The 17,425-nt window shown below is 35.7% G+C and overlaps 1 protein-coding gene across 4 annotated transcripts in view; it reads right to left on the bottom strand.

Annotated features, from left to right (window-relative positions):
• The window catches only part of Arhgap32 (Rho GTPase activating protein 32), a 197,459-nt gene that overhangs the window by 59,301 nt on the left and 120,733 nt on the right, over positions 1-17,425 (bottom strand). For all 4 annotated transcript variants that reach the window (XM_090319705.1, XM_090319704.1, XM_090319706.1 and 1 more), the window contains 5 exons: positions 16,306-16,392; positions 9,372-9,509; positions 7,926-8,018; positions 6,788-6,910; positions 4,153-4,230 (listed from right to left, as the gene is read on the bottom strand). In XM_090319705.1, the coding sequence (XP_090175831.1) occupies positions 4,153-4,230; positions 6,788-6,910; positions 7,926-8,018; positions 9,372-9,509; positions 16,306-16,392 (519 nt within the window). The remainder of the gene's footprint in view (positions 1-4,152; positions 4,231-6,787; positions 6,911-7,925; positions 8,019-9,371; positions 9,510-16,305; positions 16,393-17,425) is intronic.

The raw sequence follows: 17,425 nt of genomic DNA on the forward strand, positions 1-17,425 counted from the left end.
TTTTATCCAGATATATCCTGAAGCACTTCATGCTATTATACATGGACTTTACTGTAATTTTCTGATTGATGTTAATGCTTGTCTGAGAACTACCTTTAAAGTAAACAATGTTCTCAGGAAGTTGTCCCAAATATGTGTATATATATGTATATACAAGTAATATTCAAAGACCCAAGTTACTTTCCTTTTATGTCTCTTTAAAATTGAAAATTTATGCTGATTTTTAAAAGGGTATATGTGCAGGTAGGTAGTTATTATTTGCAAATTTTATTTCAAAAATCGTAAGAAAAATCTTGTAGAAGATACTTATCACAAAGTGGGGCATGAATGACATTTGATGAGATTAAGTCCATGAAACTGAAAATGTCAGCGTCACATGGCAAGATACACTTTGATGCAACAAATTAACAAATGCTATCCTGCAGAAAATCACCTCAAAACATTAATGGCAGCCGCTAATGGCAACAGAAAGAACAATGAAAAAGTAGCAACAAATAAAGGAAATAATACCTACTTCGGGATAATATACTGACATGTCAGTAACACAAAATTATAGCACACCATTTTAGTGTTCCGGTCTATACCATATACACTTAACAGTTTTGTTAAGTACAGCAATTTATCAAATTTCCTTGTCTTTAGATTTCTGTCACTATGAAATGGCAGTTTAGAGCAAGATGGTTCAGAGCCATCTTTTCTACAGAAATCTATGACTCATGCCAGGAGACCAAAAGAAGCCACTAGTGCCTGTTAAATTGCTAGGATCTGCACTTTGTCCAAAACCTGTCCATTTCAATGTAAGCTCAGCACTAAACAGTTGGACCCTAAGTGGGAAGGTGTCTCCCCAGTATTGCATCAGCTTCCCCTTTTATGAAATGAGGTAACAGTACCTTTTTCACAGAGAGAATTACAGGTTAACAGAAAGCATTTAAAACAGATCTAGGACTCAAGAAGTGCTTTATATTTTTAGTATCACATACTCTCTTTTTCTTAAAATTATGAAAAAAAGTTATGGACAATATGAGTTTCCAATCCTAAACTGGAAAGGAAAAAAATTTGGTGTATTTGAGTAATGATAAAGTATAGTTTCGTTTCCCAAGATCGTAGAGCAGTAACATTTCTAGGTATGTACATCTTTATAGATGTTTCTGAAAAACAATAATTTCAATGCATATTAAACTTTTGAATTATGGAGGTTTTATCATCTATAAATTGCTTCTTCAATCGCTGTACACAAAAATGCTAACATAATACTTTTGAGACAGCAATAATAAATAAAATACCTGATACTTGACCAACTTGTGAAAACTAAGGGGATATACGTCTATAAATGTCTGTCAGTCACTAAGTGGGGTTTTATCTACTAGTCTAAGTACATTGCACATGTGATTTAAAGGAGAGCCAATAGCAAGAAAGGAAGCACAAAACAGTTGTGAGCTGTGTTTAGCACAGGGTAAACAATGTGCTTATCATATTTTGTACATGGTAATCACTTGAGGAACTTGTTAAAACTCTGACTCCAGCTGTACACTGAAAATCAACACCCAGGTTTAACAAGCTTCTCAGATCATTCTGATACCAGTGGCTCCACATAAAAACTCAACTCTGAACTAAAGAAACAAATCTCAAAAATCTCAAACATAGCACTGTAATATTTATATATTACCTTTTACCTACAAAGGCCTCCTTAGGCCTCACCCCATGCCAACAACCATCTGCACACAGAAACACAAATCTGACAGTGACAAGTAGTTACTTTGAAAATAAAGAAATAAAGAGAAGTATCTTTTTTCTTGAAGTATATTTCATGATGAAATATCTCAAAAATCAAAGATTAAAAAATTCAAGACACTCCTCAAGAGAGAAAGCCATGGATTTCAGAATTTTAAATGACTGGAGTTAGCATAATTTCACACTTCCTACTCCTAGATGTTTAAGAAAAGAAAGTCATGATGTAATTTAAACACACAAATGAACCTGTCCTTCTGTTCCCAAGGAGAAATTATGGTGTGGCTTAAGACAACACACTAAATAGAACTTGGCAAAATGCTGACATTTTCCAACACCAAATAATTGCCAGACCTCACCTAAAGCATACAGAGATAAAGCACACACAGTTTTGTTTTATCCTTGCTAAAAAACTACTGCTATAGAATTTGGGGGCCTAGGCCCTGGGATTTAATGTTTTGAATGCAGTTTCCTAGTGAATCTTATTCACACTCAAGTTAGAAAATCAGTGGCAAAGGAGCAACCCTCTCCATTGGTGACTTACCTTATAGAATGTTTTACAATTATATGTAAGTCAACGCATTTTTTAACAGCTAAAGGTAGGAATTCACCCACATTTCCCTCAAATTGGGAACAAGTAGGTAAGTTATGGTAGTGCTCCTTCCAAAAGAATAATATTTAGTTTAAAAATGACAAAGTTGGACACTGGTAGTTCACCCCTGTGATCCTAGTTACTCGAGGCTGAGATGTGGGAATCATGGTTCCAAGCCAGCCAGGGAAGACAGATCTGCTAGATTCTTATCCCCAAATAATCAGTAAAATGCCAGAACTAAAAGTAAGTGGCAGAGCATTAGCTGTGAGCTAAAAAGCAAGACAGAGTAAGACAACCTGACTTTGAGTCCAGTACTGACACAACAACAACAACAAATCCTCTCTGACTGTCTCTCTCTTCCTACACCCCTCTCCCTCCCCCCCCACACACACCAAAAAATTACTGCCACAACAGCAAAACCACAGAGGCATCCAATATCTCCTATAGCTTCAGATGAACTGGAACCTCTCAAAATAGAGAATATTTGGACTTGGATTTAAAAAAATAACACTGTAATGACTAAGGTCCTAGATTTTGGACAATGATTTTTAAAGGGAAGGGTCAAAGAGTTTGGGAAAGACATCAAAAAGAAATCTTTACTGCATATTACCAAATAAAAGAAATCAACCAAAAAAGCAGACCACACTTTTAAATGATTCCAATCACATTATAGCCAGAAAAAGAAAAACTGTGATGCTAATAAGAGATCTGTAGTTCCCATGGTTCAACAGCAAGTGTGGATAAATGTGTGGTAAACTATGGCAGTTTTGAGAGAGTTAAAATACTCTATATGAAACTGCAATGATGAGTATGAGTCATGTGTCAAAACCTGTACAACATTCAACATGGAGAACAAACCCTGATGTAAATGATGGTGTATAGTTAGTAACAGTGTATCAACGCTGGCTTATTAATAACAAAAGAAAGACAAAAATGTTTTGCAATTATGGGTAGGAACTGAGATTGCTCTTTCATGCACGTGACTCTTGCCTTGGTATTCTACAGAACACTTGTCTAGAAACAATGCTTATGCCAGTAAACTGAGTCAACAGCTGATGGGTGCTGGTGAAAGGCAGCACTTGCTAGCTCCATTTCATGTACTATAAAACAAGATATACATAACACAAAACCTGTAGAGGGATTCATTCTATGAAATGCCAAGAAGTATCTGCTCAAATTTTAGAAATTTAAAAACTACTAAATATCAGACATTAACTACTCTTAATGTAATATTTTAAAGAAGAAAATACACACAAAAAATGCAATGTTTGCATTTTGACTTGATATCACCCATCTACACAACAATACATGAAATACCAAGAATTCAGACATACTTTAGAGAAATTTTAAATCTGAATATTGTCCTTCTTCAAGGGGATCACTCAAAAATTATAAAGAACATGTTTATCTAATGTTTTATTTTCTGGCTTTTCAAAACAAAAAATGTTAAGTAATTACTGCCATAACATATCGACATAAAACAAAGCCCACTGGTAACCTACAGTAGTTAGTGGTTGTTATCTCTTCCCAGGTCCCTTTGGGCTGCAGTAAGCCTATGGCAGGGTTGGTCATGAGGTCTTGTGTTCCAATAAAGTAACCTGAACTAACCAGAGTATCTCCACTGTCAACTTACATTGAGATTCTGTGCGAGCTGGTATTTGAGTAATTATTGTACAAGGTTTAAAAATATATCAAAATGATTGAATTAAGCTATTATTCTAGTTATTTTAAACTTGGAAATCACATACAACAAGGTTCTGGTTTACAGTCATTATGTACAATAAGAATGTCTTCATCTCTCAACAATGCATCTCAGAAGGGGCATTGCTTACCTGAAATCCATGCTTGCCTCTCCACCACGTACTTAACACTTTGGGGGGCATGTCAATAACAGAAACGATGTCTCCCACCTAGAAGAACCAATTTTTATGTAAAATGGTTTAGTTATAAATTTCATACTATTATATCTCAAATTAACTGTTTAGTCTAGACGTAGCTGTACAAAAAAAGTAAAGTACTATTTTACGTTCTGGCTAATAATTTCTGGAGAAACATACCATTTTAAAAGTTATTTAAGAATCATACCCTTCATTAAGGAGAGTTTTACAAAAAGTGAAACAGCATAAAAATTGTGATATAGCTACCATGTGTACAATAACTTCAGAAGCCAAATCTATCATTAAGATTTTTTTTTTTCCATTTGTGGGCTTGAGCTCAGGGCCTGAGCACTGTGCTTGGACTTTCTCAAGGTTAGAGCTCTACCACTTGAGCCTCAGCACCATTTCTGGCTTTTTTCTACGTATGTGGTACCAAGGAATCGAACCTGGGTCTTCATGCATGCTAGGCAAGCTCTCTACCACTAGACCAAACTCCCAGCCCCATTAAGATTTATTTTTAATGCTAAGTGTCATTCTATCACTATTATGCCTGTTTAAATGCAATCTCCAGCTTATGATAGTTAGGTCTTACTATAGTATAAATGTAATATGCATTTAGCAGCAGCTATATTTCACCTTTTTGTGAGTTATGTGCTATATCATACACGTGATATTGGACAGCAGTTTCCAGTCTGCTGTGTAAACAATGGACAAGCAACTGGTATTCTACAGTATCCTAAACCAGGATGCCCAAGAGATTAGACATGTTGAATATGTTTTGTTTTGAGACACAGTCTTTCTCTGCATCCCAGGCTGACTTGAAGTCCATGATCCTCCTGCCTCAGCTCTCCTCAGTACTGATATTACATGCATGTACTACTATACCCACCTAAAGGCAGTTTTTACTTAATGAACATTTCAACCTAAATTTGGCTGAAATCCCATCCTTGGTTAAGGTACTTACTTAGTTAATGATGTCATTATGAATAACTGATTGACTTTGCTTAGAATACTACTAATGAGAATACTAATTACCATGCACAATTTATTATACTAAACATGTGACATACCTTATTTAATCACATAGGAAAAGACATGAGGACTAATAACATGTGTAAAATTTGATAACTCCCTTTCTTTCAGTAGATACTATTCTTTCTATTGGAGAGCATAAAGAAAGAGATTTATATAACTGAGAAAAATAATAAATATAAAAATTATAGTAAGTGTTTAAGATATTTGTTTAATGGAAGATATTTATCTATTTACATTCTTCAATCAGGGTGAAAGTGGTGCTCAAGCTGTAGAGTATCTACCTAGCAAGTGTAGTTCAAACTACACTATCATCAAAAAAAGTACGTGTGTGTATGTGTGTGTGTGCTAGCGCACACGCGCACATAATTAACTGGTCATAAGTGGCTGATGTTTGTAATCCTAGACACTTGGGACGCTAGCTAGTAAAGTGTGCCTAATTTAAATCAGAAAGTAAAAATAAATTTATCAAAAGGCAAATTTTTAGCCATAGTTAAGTAGTGTTATGAGAAAAAAGAATCAGATATCTAAAGCATCTGAGATAAAGAGAATGAAATAAGATTTAGTTCTTGGCAAGCAGTAAAAGTGTATAGCAATCATATTTTTTGCATGACAGTAATGAAGCTTACTCTATATAGTTTCAAGTTATGGATTTTTAGACCTACTACACATAGAAGTTAAATTTTTTCTCAACAGCAGTTTTCCTAAGAACCTGTGTATACCATGACATTAGTAAAATTTTAGCAATCTGACTTCATATATTTAGTGACTTTTTCAAGTCACATATAAGCCATTTTCTAAGCTCTCTTTGCTAATCAATATGACATCTTTCAAGTCCTGCATTTCTTCCTCTATAAAACATTAGAGCAGAGGGGTGAGGGTGGGGGGAGGGAAATGGGGATCAAGACATGTGAAAGGGTATCAATGGATGTGAATTAATGCACCTCCTATCTGGCAAATATCATGTAACCCTTCTATTAATTACAATAAAAATATAAAAAAATAAAGCTCAGATTCTATATTGTAAATAAACATTTAGTATTCTTTCATAAGATGGAATAGCATTTAATTAATCTCCCAGAAGCTAATATATCTGTACGAGGAAGAAGTAATTCACATCCTTTAACATCTGATAGCAATTTTCATCTGTTTTTAACTACATTTTTAACGAATACTTAAAGAAAGGTATCCTTTAGTATAATTGTTTTTAGACACTAAAAACATAGATAAAGACTTTGATTTTAAGAGGCCCATTGAGACAAACAGAAAGAAAACTTTCACTACACGTTAGAGGTTAGCCATGAAAGTAGTTCCTAATGTCACTCAATCCAACATTGGGGGTATGGTGGCTGGATGGAATGAGATCAAGGATAGCTTCCTAAAACATTGCATCTGAGGATAGAAGGATGAATATAATCATTTAAACAGAAGGCGAAATCATTCCAGGCTGAAAGATAAATCCTACAGAAAGTCCTGGTACTTTCCATTTTTTCAAAAAAAAAAGTGAGTGAGTGAATAAACTATTGAAAGTTACTGATGAGGCACCTATATTACTTACCTCTAAAGTCAGTTCATCAGGAGCCCGAGCAGTGTATCTCTTTATAACATGGGCAGCACCAACAGCAGGAGTATTGATAGATGACTCCTCGTGAACTAGAAGATGGTTTCCCTTGTTATCAATCTGTAAGGAAGAACAAACACTGTGAGATGGGGAAAGACCTGGAGCTTGTAAATAGACCCTTGACTATAAAGGACGGTTCAATTAAGAAAGGCAATAAACTAAACAGTTTTTCAAAAAAACCCTCACTGCTTATTTGGGAGCTAATACATGTCAGCTGATATAGCATTGTGTTACACATGTAATCTTTATGCTTTTGTTTCATCCTCATAATTCTAAGATGTTTATACATGTAATTACCATTTATAAAGGTAAAGATACTAAGCCAAAAAGAAATACTGTCACTTAAAAACGTTATTTTTTCCAAGATAACAGAAGTAACATTGGAGAAGTCAAGATAGCAGGTGAAAGCTGGATTGGCTCATGTTTCTATATCCTTTCTAACTCTGTCTTCTCAATTTCCATGAGTAGGGTGGAATAACTCTATATACACAAATTAATAAAAAATGCTGAATATATTTACAGGATGTTTCACTCACAATATTCTTAAATCAGGACCTGTGAATAGCTTTCATCTGCTCATAAACAATGAGAAATATTTTCTATGATCAAGTCAACTAAAAATAGGCAACTTGTTAAATATATGCCCTAATATACTAAATGTCAAAAAATATTAATAAATATCAATATTAATCAAATATAATTAATCAATACAGATAATGTTAATAAAATGTAAATCCAAGATTTGAAATTAAAAATATTTTATGTATCACATAACCTTCTCCTAGTAGATGAGAAAATTAGCATTAAAACTTTAGTGAATAATTTTTTTTTTTTTTTTTGCCAGTCCTGGGCTTGAGGTCAGGGCCTGAGCACTGCCCTTGGACTTTCTCAAAGCTAGAGCCCTACCACTTGAGCCTCAGCACCACTTCCAGCTTTTCTCTATGTATGTGGTACCTAGGAATCGAACCCGGGTCTTCGTGCATGCTAGGCAAGCACTCTACCACTAGGCCAAACTCCCGGCCCTTTAGTGAATAATTTAAAAATAAACTTTCATTAGAGGTAAACTGGGTAATACCTCCATCCACGTTAGTGCAGGCCCACAGTTGATCTTGTTGCCAGCAATAGCTGAAAGGCGTGACAGGTAAGCCATGAGCATCTGAGTGACCGACTGAAAAGAAAGAAAAACCCAGTGCAATTCAGAGGAGGCAGACACTACATTCTCTGCCAGAGAAACTGCCCTGTAAATTGGTTCTTTCCAGGGAAAAGTTTCTATAGATGTTTCGGCATTTTCATAGTTGTACAGCAGCCACTAAGATCATGGGCACTTTCACAGTAATTTGGCCCCTGGTCTCACCTGATGGTCAGGGGTCATACTATTCTAGAGATTCTGATTTTATTGCTTCTCTTCCTACTATTTTTTTTAAAATGAAAATGTCTAGCTTTCCCCTCTTGTTCTGAAGCATTTTTCCATGAAGACACAAGATCCTCTATAATCTCAGCACATGGTGGGGCAGTAGCAGCACATTCATTTGCCTCCATACCTTAATATGATATGGCTCTTTGTTCAAGAATGAGAGTTTGTGGCAGAAAGGTGAGAGAGAGAGGCAGGGTAGGAAAATAAAAGACAGAGAGACATGCAGGGTTTCTATGGCACACTCCAGAGCCTCTGCTGCAATGACTTCCTGAAGAGCTGGTGATTACTTCCCTATGCCATAGATTTAAAATCTTTGGGATGCCTTCCCCTTGATGTGCCCACATTACTCTCCAGTTTACCATGGCAAGAGATTGCATGAATAATTTTGGTTCTTCTGAGGAAAACTACTTTTTTCTTTCTTGACTTCAGGATTTTTGTTTTATTACTTTGCTTCTTAACTACAATGTTTCTTTTCTTTTTTATATTCTTTTTATTGTAATTAATAGAAGGGCTACATTATATTCACCAGATAGAAGGTGCATTACTGTACAAACACTGACATCCCTTCTCATGTTTTTGTCCCCATTTACCTCCCCCCACTCATCTTCTTTTCCCGCTTCGCTATCCTATTTCAAATAAATAAACACATATGCAACATACCAGATAACAAAGGTAAGATACTGTAATGATAGTGTTACAATATTTTCTTTCTTTTTTTTTTTTGGCATTGTAAGACTTGAACTCTGGGCCTGGGCTCTGTCCTTGAGCTCTTCAGCTCAAGGCTAGTACTCCACCATTTGAACCACAGTACCACTTCCAATTTTCTGGTGGTTAACTGGAGATAAGAGTCTCACAGACTTTCATGCCTGAGCTGGCTTTGAACTGAGATCCTCATAGCTCAGTCTCTTGAGTAGCTAAGATTACAGGCACAAATTACCAGCGTCTGGCTTGTTGAGAGTTTTATACACTGAGCCTACTTTGATTCTAAACGTCTTACTAATGTTTTCTATTATGAAATAAAATCAGCAATCCCAGATTTTAATTATTCAACCAAGTTTTTATTTAATCCTAAAAAGAAGTGCTAGCTTGTATGTAGCAATTGTTTACCTCTGGACTCTCCTTCAGGCTGTCAGAACGGGGAAGCTCTGAGAGCTGAGAAAATCGTCGGTCATAAATACAGAGATGAAGATGTTTATCAAGAACCCGAAAATCTTCATAACTTCTTTTAACAATCCAACTTTTACCCTATAGGTAAAGAAAGAAAGCATTCTTAGAACTCATCTTTATCTGAAAATTCTTAGGAATTAATATTTATTCATAAAGGTATTCTATTCATTCATTTGATTTACTGTTCTTTTACTCCTTTTGTTTGCCAAAAATGAAGTTCTACTCCCCTATGACCCAGGAATTCCACTATGTGGCATTTACCCAATCGTCCAGAAACAAGAACAGACTAAATCCACTAGCACAACAATGTTCACTGCAGCACTATTTACCATAGCAAAGATATGGAACCAACCCAGATGTCCCTCAGTTGATGAGTGGATCAACAAGATGTGGCATTTATACACAATGGAATTCTATGGTGCTGTCAGAAAGAACGACATCGCCCCATTTATAAGGAAATGGAAAGACAGAAAAAATCATATTAAGTGAAGTAAGCCAGACTCAAAGGAACATAGGCTCAATGGTTTCCCTCATTTGTCATAATCAGTAGAAAAATTTGGCTCTCCTAGCGGAGATTTACAATAGAACAAAATCTAGAGACATAAGGCCAAATAGTATGACACTAAATGTAAGGACCTCCAGGATAAGGAAACAAAAGCCATATAATGAGTGACTGTTGTCCTTAATGTATTATGTTATTTCTCATCTCTTTTGCTATTCCTTGGTTATCTCATATTGTTACAATATTTCACCTTGTTATCTGATATATTTTAGATGTGCTTAATTGGTTATTTGATATTGGATAGGGAAGGGGGGAAATCAAGATGAGCGGGGGGAGAGGAGAGGGAAATGGGAATCATGTCATGAGAAAGGGTATCAATGTTTGTGAAGTAATGCACCTTCTATCTGGTGAATACAATGTAACCCTTCTATTAATTACAATAAAAAAAGTATAAAATTTTAAAAAATGAAGTTGTATTAAATTTGACAGTAAATAGTTAAAACTAAATCACTCTAGTGAGCAATATTACTGAAACGTCAATAATAGAAAATAAGATAGTACTCCTCAATAACTCCATTACTACCTCTGCCTTTCTAAGAATAACCACTAGAGGGCAGGGAACTCTGCGGAACTTTTATTTACAATGAATCATAAAAAAGCCAGAAGTAGGCCTGTGGCTTGACTGGTACAGTACTAGCCTTGAGTTGAAGAGCTCAGAGACAGAGCCCTGGCCAAGTTCAAGCCCCATGACAGACCAAAAAAACAAAAAAAAAGTTACTGAAGTATATAGTTTTATGCTTTGTTTACATGTCCTGCCAATTCAAATTTGTTGAGGTTGAATTTGCCTTTGCCTTATCTAGCACCCTTAAAAATGAGAATATGTAGCTGGTGTTGGTCTCCTGTCTGGAGCTCTTCTCCCCTTATAGCCTGTCTACCAAGTACATCATATCTGCCTTTCCACAAAAAGTACAAGATGAACAAGGAACAAAAAGGGGAAAAGTTTTAAAAGAAGGAACAAACAATATGACAAGAGTCAGATATGGAAGGAGTGCAGGAAGTATTCCGTCAGGAATTTTTTTAAAAACCACTATTAATATGCTAAAGGCTTTAAAGGAAAAAGTAGAAAATATGCAAAAATAAATGGGTAACATAAGCAGAAAATGGAAAATTGTACAAAGAATGAAAAAGAAATGCTAGACCAAAACCACTGTAACAGGAAGAAAGAATGCTTTTCACAGAGTCATAAGCACATTGAATACAGCTGACAAAAGGAGCTCTGAGTTTCAGAGAATCACAATAGGAGAAATTCCCCAAACTGAGAGAAAACAATAAAACATTCAGAGATGTTAAAGGGAGGCAAACAGAGAAAGGATGAAAAGCAACATTTGAAACAATAATGACCAACAATTTCTACCCACTAGAGACAAATATCAAACTACAGACCTTGGAAGCTCAGAAGACACAATACATGACAAATGCCAACAACAAGAACACAATATCCTACACCATAGCATATTATGCTCTAGCTTTAGGAAATCCAAGATAAAGGAAAAGAAATCTTCAAACAAGCCAGCAGAGAAAAACACCTTATCTAAAAAGGACCATGAATAATAGCTAACTTATCCCCAGTAGCTTTGACAATGAAAATTATTGAGAAAAGCAAACAAATGAGTCCAACTTGGAATTCTGTACCCTCTGAAATTATTCTTCAAATGGGTAAGTAACCTGTTAAGCAAAAATGTGTGGCCAGGAGACCTGTCTTATAAGAAATGCAATGGAAAAAAAGGAAATTTAAGTATTTGCTGTCTTTTTTGAGAAGAATAATCATTGCATATATTCTTGGAAATGTGTAGAATCCTTTGTCTTGGGAAAGTTAATCTGAAAAGTAACTGAGGATAGCATTTCATCTTTAATGTATGAAGTTAAGTAAAATGAGAGAAAAGACCTGGATTCAATTTTAGCTTGGTCTACCTTAAGTACAAAATCTGACCTAAAATGAGAACAATAACAACTATTTCACAGAAACCTGCAGTTTACACAGGAATGCTAGCAACCTGCCTGTACATTTTATTAACGCACAGATGATCTACAAACTATAACCTTTATCCCCTAAATGCACTGTGTAGAGGAGAAGGAGCTATCAAGGAATGCATCTCTGGTGGTGGAATTTTAAGCATGGAAACATAAGCATACTGGAGATATTTTGAAGCCATGAGGCATTCCCTTGAAGCCATCTGTTTACCCCACCTATCATGACATAAAGGAATCGAGATTAATAGAAACATTTATTAAACACTGATCTTCAAAAATATACTATTAATATTAGTGAATTCTGATTAGAATACAAAGGCATTAATACACTTTAACCTCAGTAAGAATCATTACTATAATCTAACCTCATCAAAGAAAAAACAAAATATTTTAGTAAATAATTATTCTTAAATAAAACTACTCATACAGAAGGAAGAAATTAAGACAGGATTTCCATTAAGGAGCCTATTAGAATAAATGGTTTTACGTTTGCCACTTGAAGATTTACTTAAAAGTTGTTTACTTATTTGCTAAAGAAGGCAGAAAATTTTCAAACTCAAGGTGCTGTTATTATACTCACAAAGTTTCTGTCCTATGTAGTGGAACTTAAAATAATTAGTATCATGGTTCATCTAATTTCTAATTTCAGTCTTTTTTTAGATTATTGAATTTTCAATATTTGCACTAGTAAGTCTTTTTCTCTCATACTTCTGAATTTCTCAGGATTTTTAAAATTTTTAATAATTTCTACATAAATATGTTTCTTGAGAAGTATGGGATAAGCAGATAAAAAAGCACCATGTCTTTTCAGAGGAAAGAACAAACTGGAAAAAACATTCCCACAATCACATCAAGGCAGGTACTGGATAGAGTGTTAATCTACAGACTGAACTGTGAGCTGGACACAACACATTAACAACGAAAACTAAGGGAGGGAATATCTGAGATACACCATGCCTGTGTTTCTACTCGAATGTTTAGTACAAGCAGGAGTGAGTTGAATGCTCAGGACATTAATATTTTATTATATAAGACATATGGGAAAGTTTTATCTATGGTTAATATTTAGTGAAACACGGCTAAATTAAATTTTTGTGACTAGTATCAGCTACTAAAATTTTTATCACTAAAACTATACTACATTAGACTAGGATTATACTTAGTCTGGACTATCTCCTTCTAAGTATCTACAGTTTAATGGTTCACTAAAAGAATGTAGTATATTGTATGTGTGCAGATAAAAGACAGAAAAAAGAAAGAGGGATGGCTGGGCCTCCTATTCAATGCAGTTACACAAAGCAACTTGAGGGTCAATCAGCTAAGTATACACCTGTATTTTTTTAAACTGGCATTGGAGATAGGTTTCTAGATTTTAGGGTAGTCAAACAAGTACAAATCGTATTATTCGAAAATGCAGAGTCAAAAAAAACCTTACATGATTTAGATAGAAACCCTCATCTTGGGGGGTGGGGGGAGGGTAATGGGGACCAAGACATATGAAAAGGTATCAATGTATGTGAATTAATGCACCTTCTATCTGGCAAATACCATGTAACCCTTTTATTAATTACAATAAAAAATATTTAAAAAAAGAACAGATATACTTAAAAAAAGAAACCCTCGGGGCCGGGAGTTTGGCCTAGTGGTTAAAGTGCTTGCCTAGCATGCATGAAGACCCGGGTTCGATTCCTCGGTACCACATACATAGAAAAAAGCTGGAAGTGGTGCTGAGGCTCAAGTGGTAGAGCTGTAGCCTTGAGAAAGTCCAAGGACAGTGCTCAGGCCCTGAGCTCAAGCCCAGGACTGGCAAAAAAAAAAAAAAAAAAAAAAAAAAGAAACCCTCATCCTTATTGAATGAGCTCAGGAAAAGTATTAATATGTCCTACTATTTAGTCCATCATCTATAAAACTGAAATCAGATTATTTTCCTCAATAAGCCATCTTAAGAATTAAACGGCATTGGGGCCGGGAGTTTGGCCTAGTGGTTAAAGTGCTTGCCTAGCATGCATGAAGACCCGGGTTTGATTCCTCGGTACCACATACATAGAAAAAAGCCAGAAGTGGTGCTGAGGCTCAAGTGGTAGAGCTATAGCCTTGAGAAAGTCCAAGGACAGTGCCCTGAGCTCAAGCCCAGGACTGGCAAAAAAAAAAAAAAAAAAAAAAGAATTAAACGGCATACTATCTGTATAGTAGGCACATAAACTATTTACTGAATTTGGGTCCATTTCCCATGGACACAGTGTTTCCATTTCTGGACTCACAGGTTTAGGAGACAAAAGGTTTAAAGAGCAGGGAAAAAATCACAATTAAGAGATGCAAAGTTAAGAGCCAAAGAAAGTAGTGCCACTCAACCTCAGAAGGAAAAAAGGGATCTCATCCATTTACCTTCTAAGCAAGCTAGTATGTAACATAACAAAGGGTTAAAGGAAGGATCAAGAATTTGGGTTAAATAGAAGAAATTTAAATGTATGTTATTAAAAAGTAAAAGTTGATAAAGGATATAAAATATGTGCACAGGTAATGGTGGTCTTAGTATGACCTGAATATTATTAGGGACTTCTCAAATCTGTTCCAGACTGGAAATTCTACAGAGATGTAGGAAAAGCTGGCAGTTAGGAAACTGACTCTACACATAGCTTAGAACAGCTAGCTACTTCAGTACTTGGACCTCAGAGTCTCACTTGCAAAATGAGAGGGTTTGGTTGTAAGTCTCTAGTTATAAAAATGCTTCTAGTTTAATATGGTTTATGGCTAAAAGACATAACAAGAATTCAGAGGTAAACCACAGAAAGGCTTCAACTGAGGGAAACAGAAATAAAAGGGCCTTTAAGCAAAAGTAATGTTACTACTTCAATGTAGTAAGTAGTACACACCAAGTTGATGTAAAAATTTTAAAGCAGGTTGACCAGGAATCTATGTATCATCTAGGTCACTGATACATGCAATAACAATCAAGCAACAATTCTGAATTCTAACATATGGTATCAAAATACCATGCTTACCTTTTAAAGGCAATTTTAAAATGCGTAAGAAATTTAACATTGAATTTTTAAAGCATAAATACTTTTGACATTATGGTTTGCTTCTGGGCATAAAAGTACTTGCATTCTAGAAGCTATGTAAATTGATTCGAAGGATGCTAAAATCTGGTAGCTAGAGAGGGATTAATTCATTCTTGACGTAATAGTCATGTATTCTATTATAAGAGGATTTATTTGCTACTATCAGAAAAATCACTTGCTGTTGTCACTTAAAAATCAACTGCCATGAGCTGGGAATATGGCTTACTAGTAGAGTGCTTGCCTAGCATGCATGAAACACTGGATTCAATTCGTCAGTACCACATAAACAGAAAAATCCAAAGTGGCACTGTAACACAAGTGGTAGAGTACTAGCCTTGAGCAAAAGAAGCTCATGGATAGTGCTCAGGCCCTAAGTTCAAGTCTCAAAAGTGACAAAAAAAAAATCAACTGACCCATGTCCATAATTCTCTTCATAGAACTAACTGCCTTTCTATCACCAAGGGCCCAAGATTTTTCTGTGGCTTTTCTTTGCTTAAGACTCTCCCTCTCCCTTTGCACCCCAGATCTTAGCCACTCATGTTTGGCCTAACTACTGGCAGAATCAAATATCTTGCTTAAAACAACAAATCACCACAGTTAAAAATCAATATGTGGGCCAGGAGCGAGGAAGAGTGCATGCCTAGTACTCATGGAGCCCTGAGTTCAATTTCTCAGTACCATATACACAGAAAAAGCTGCAATTGCTGCTGTGGCTCAAGTGGCAGAGCAAAAGTGTTCAAGGACAGTGCCCAGGCCCTGAGGTTAAGCTCCAAGACTGGTTAAAAACAAAAAACTCAATGTGTGTGAGTAGTCTGGATGTGTACATGTGTAAACTCTATGAGCAGTGTAGAAGGAACGGCTACTGTGTCATATTTGGCTGGGTCTCTAATGTATTAAACTCCTGTGTTAAAGGCTGGCCCTCTATCACTTGAGCCTTGCCTCCAGTTCCAGATTTTCACTAGAGATAAGAGTCTCACAGACTGTTGGACTTGAATCTTTCTGAGTAACTAGGACTGTAGGTCCCCCGAGTGCCTGGCTTGGAACTGTTTTAAAATGTAAGAAAAGAAAATGTACCGTTTTATAAACACATTTCTTTCCTGTTTTTTTTGCAGGGTAACATTTGTTTCCTTACAATAGTCACTCATAACTCAATTTCAAGTATCTTTCTGTGAGCTATAGTCTTTTAGGCAATGTGAGAAGTGTACTAAAGAATTTATTCCTCATTCAAAATAATCTTTATAAACTGTATGAGATGTAGAGGACACATCGACACAATTACCTGGCAAGCAATCTGCACGAGGTAGACGAGCTCTTTAGAGTCACAGCCATTTTTCATTACTTCATTCTGTTCTTCTGAAAGTGAAAGCTATGTCACAGAAGAGAGGAGAAAGAAAGCAATGATTAATGAATAATACACTAAGCATCACATCAAAGGTAACTGTTTGAATTGGTAAATAAGTGAGGAATTCAGGATTTAGGGGGATGAGGCACTTCTAGGGCTGGAAGTCTGGGTCCGGGCACTGTCTGAGTTTTTTTTACTCAAAGCTAGCACTCTACTACTTGAGCCTCAGCCCAACTTCCAGCTTTTTAGTGGTAAACTGGAAGTAAGATGCTCACAGACTTTCTTGCCTGGGCTGGATTCAAATCAGGATTCTCAGATCTCAGCCTCATGAGTAGCTAGGATTATAGGTGTAAGATACCCCACTAACAATTTACAATTTTAGAAAGTACCATTCTATGACTTGCTTAGTAGTTTTTCTAACCTAGTACAACTGCATAAATGTAGAATGCTGGTAGTAAATATAGTTTTAGTATTCACACGTATACGTATCAAAATAGATCCAGAAAACTTAAGATGGGTAGAGTTGAAATTGATGAAAGAGATGACATTGATCAAAATGCACTGTAAACATATAAAGTTAACTTAAAATCCCCTTGTACAAACACTTGGAAGGTAATTTTAAAATTAAATACACAGACACATACACACACACACACACACATACACACACACAATACATTCATTCCAGAATGCATCTATTTCTTTATTACATATGTGAAAGGAAGACATTAAACAGGGACAGCATGAAACACTTAAAAGAGCTCAGGCTCTATTACAAGGAATGCAAACTGGCCACCCAGAAAATAGACCAACCCTCCAAACATTTTTAATTTCAGACCTACCATGTGGGTCTTGAATATTGGGTTTTATTTTAATTTGAAAAGCAGCCAATATATACAAACTGAAAGGTTTCATGGGAACTCACTTGGGTTCTTAACTCACCTAGAAAGGTGACATAAAAATACCTCTGCTCTACATTCTGGGTATTAAGATAATGCAGAGAAAGCCAAGCTGACTGGTACTGAAGAAGTACTCAATACATGAAATTTAATGTTGT

This window comes from Megascapheus bottae, chromosome 27 (genome assembly GCF_031878675.1).
Source record: "Megascapheus bottae isolate mThoBot1 chromosome 27, mThoBot2.hap1, whole genome shotgun sequence".
NCBI lineage: Eukaryota > Metazoa > Chordata > Mammalia > Rodentia > Geomyidae > Megascapheus > Megascapheus bottae.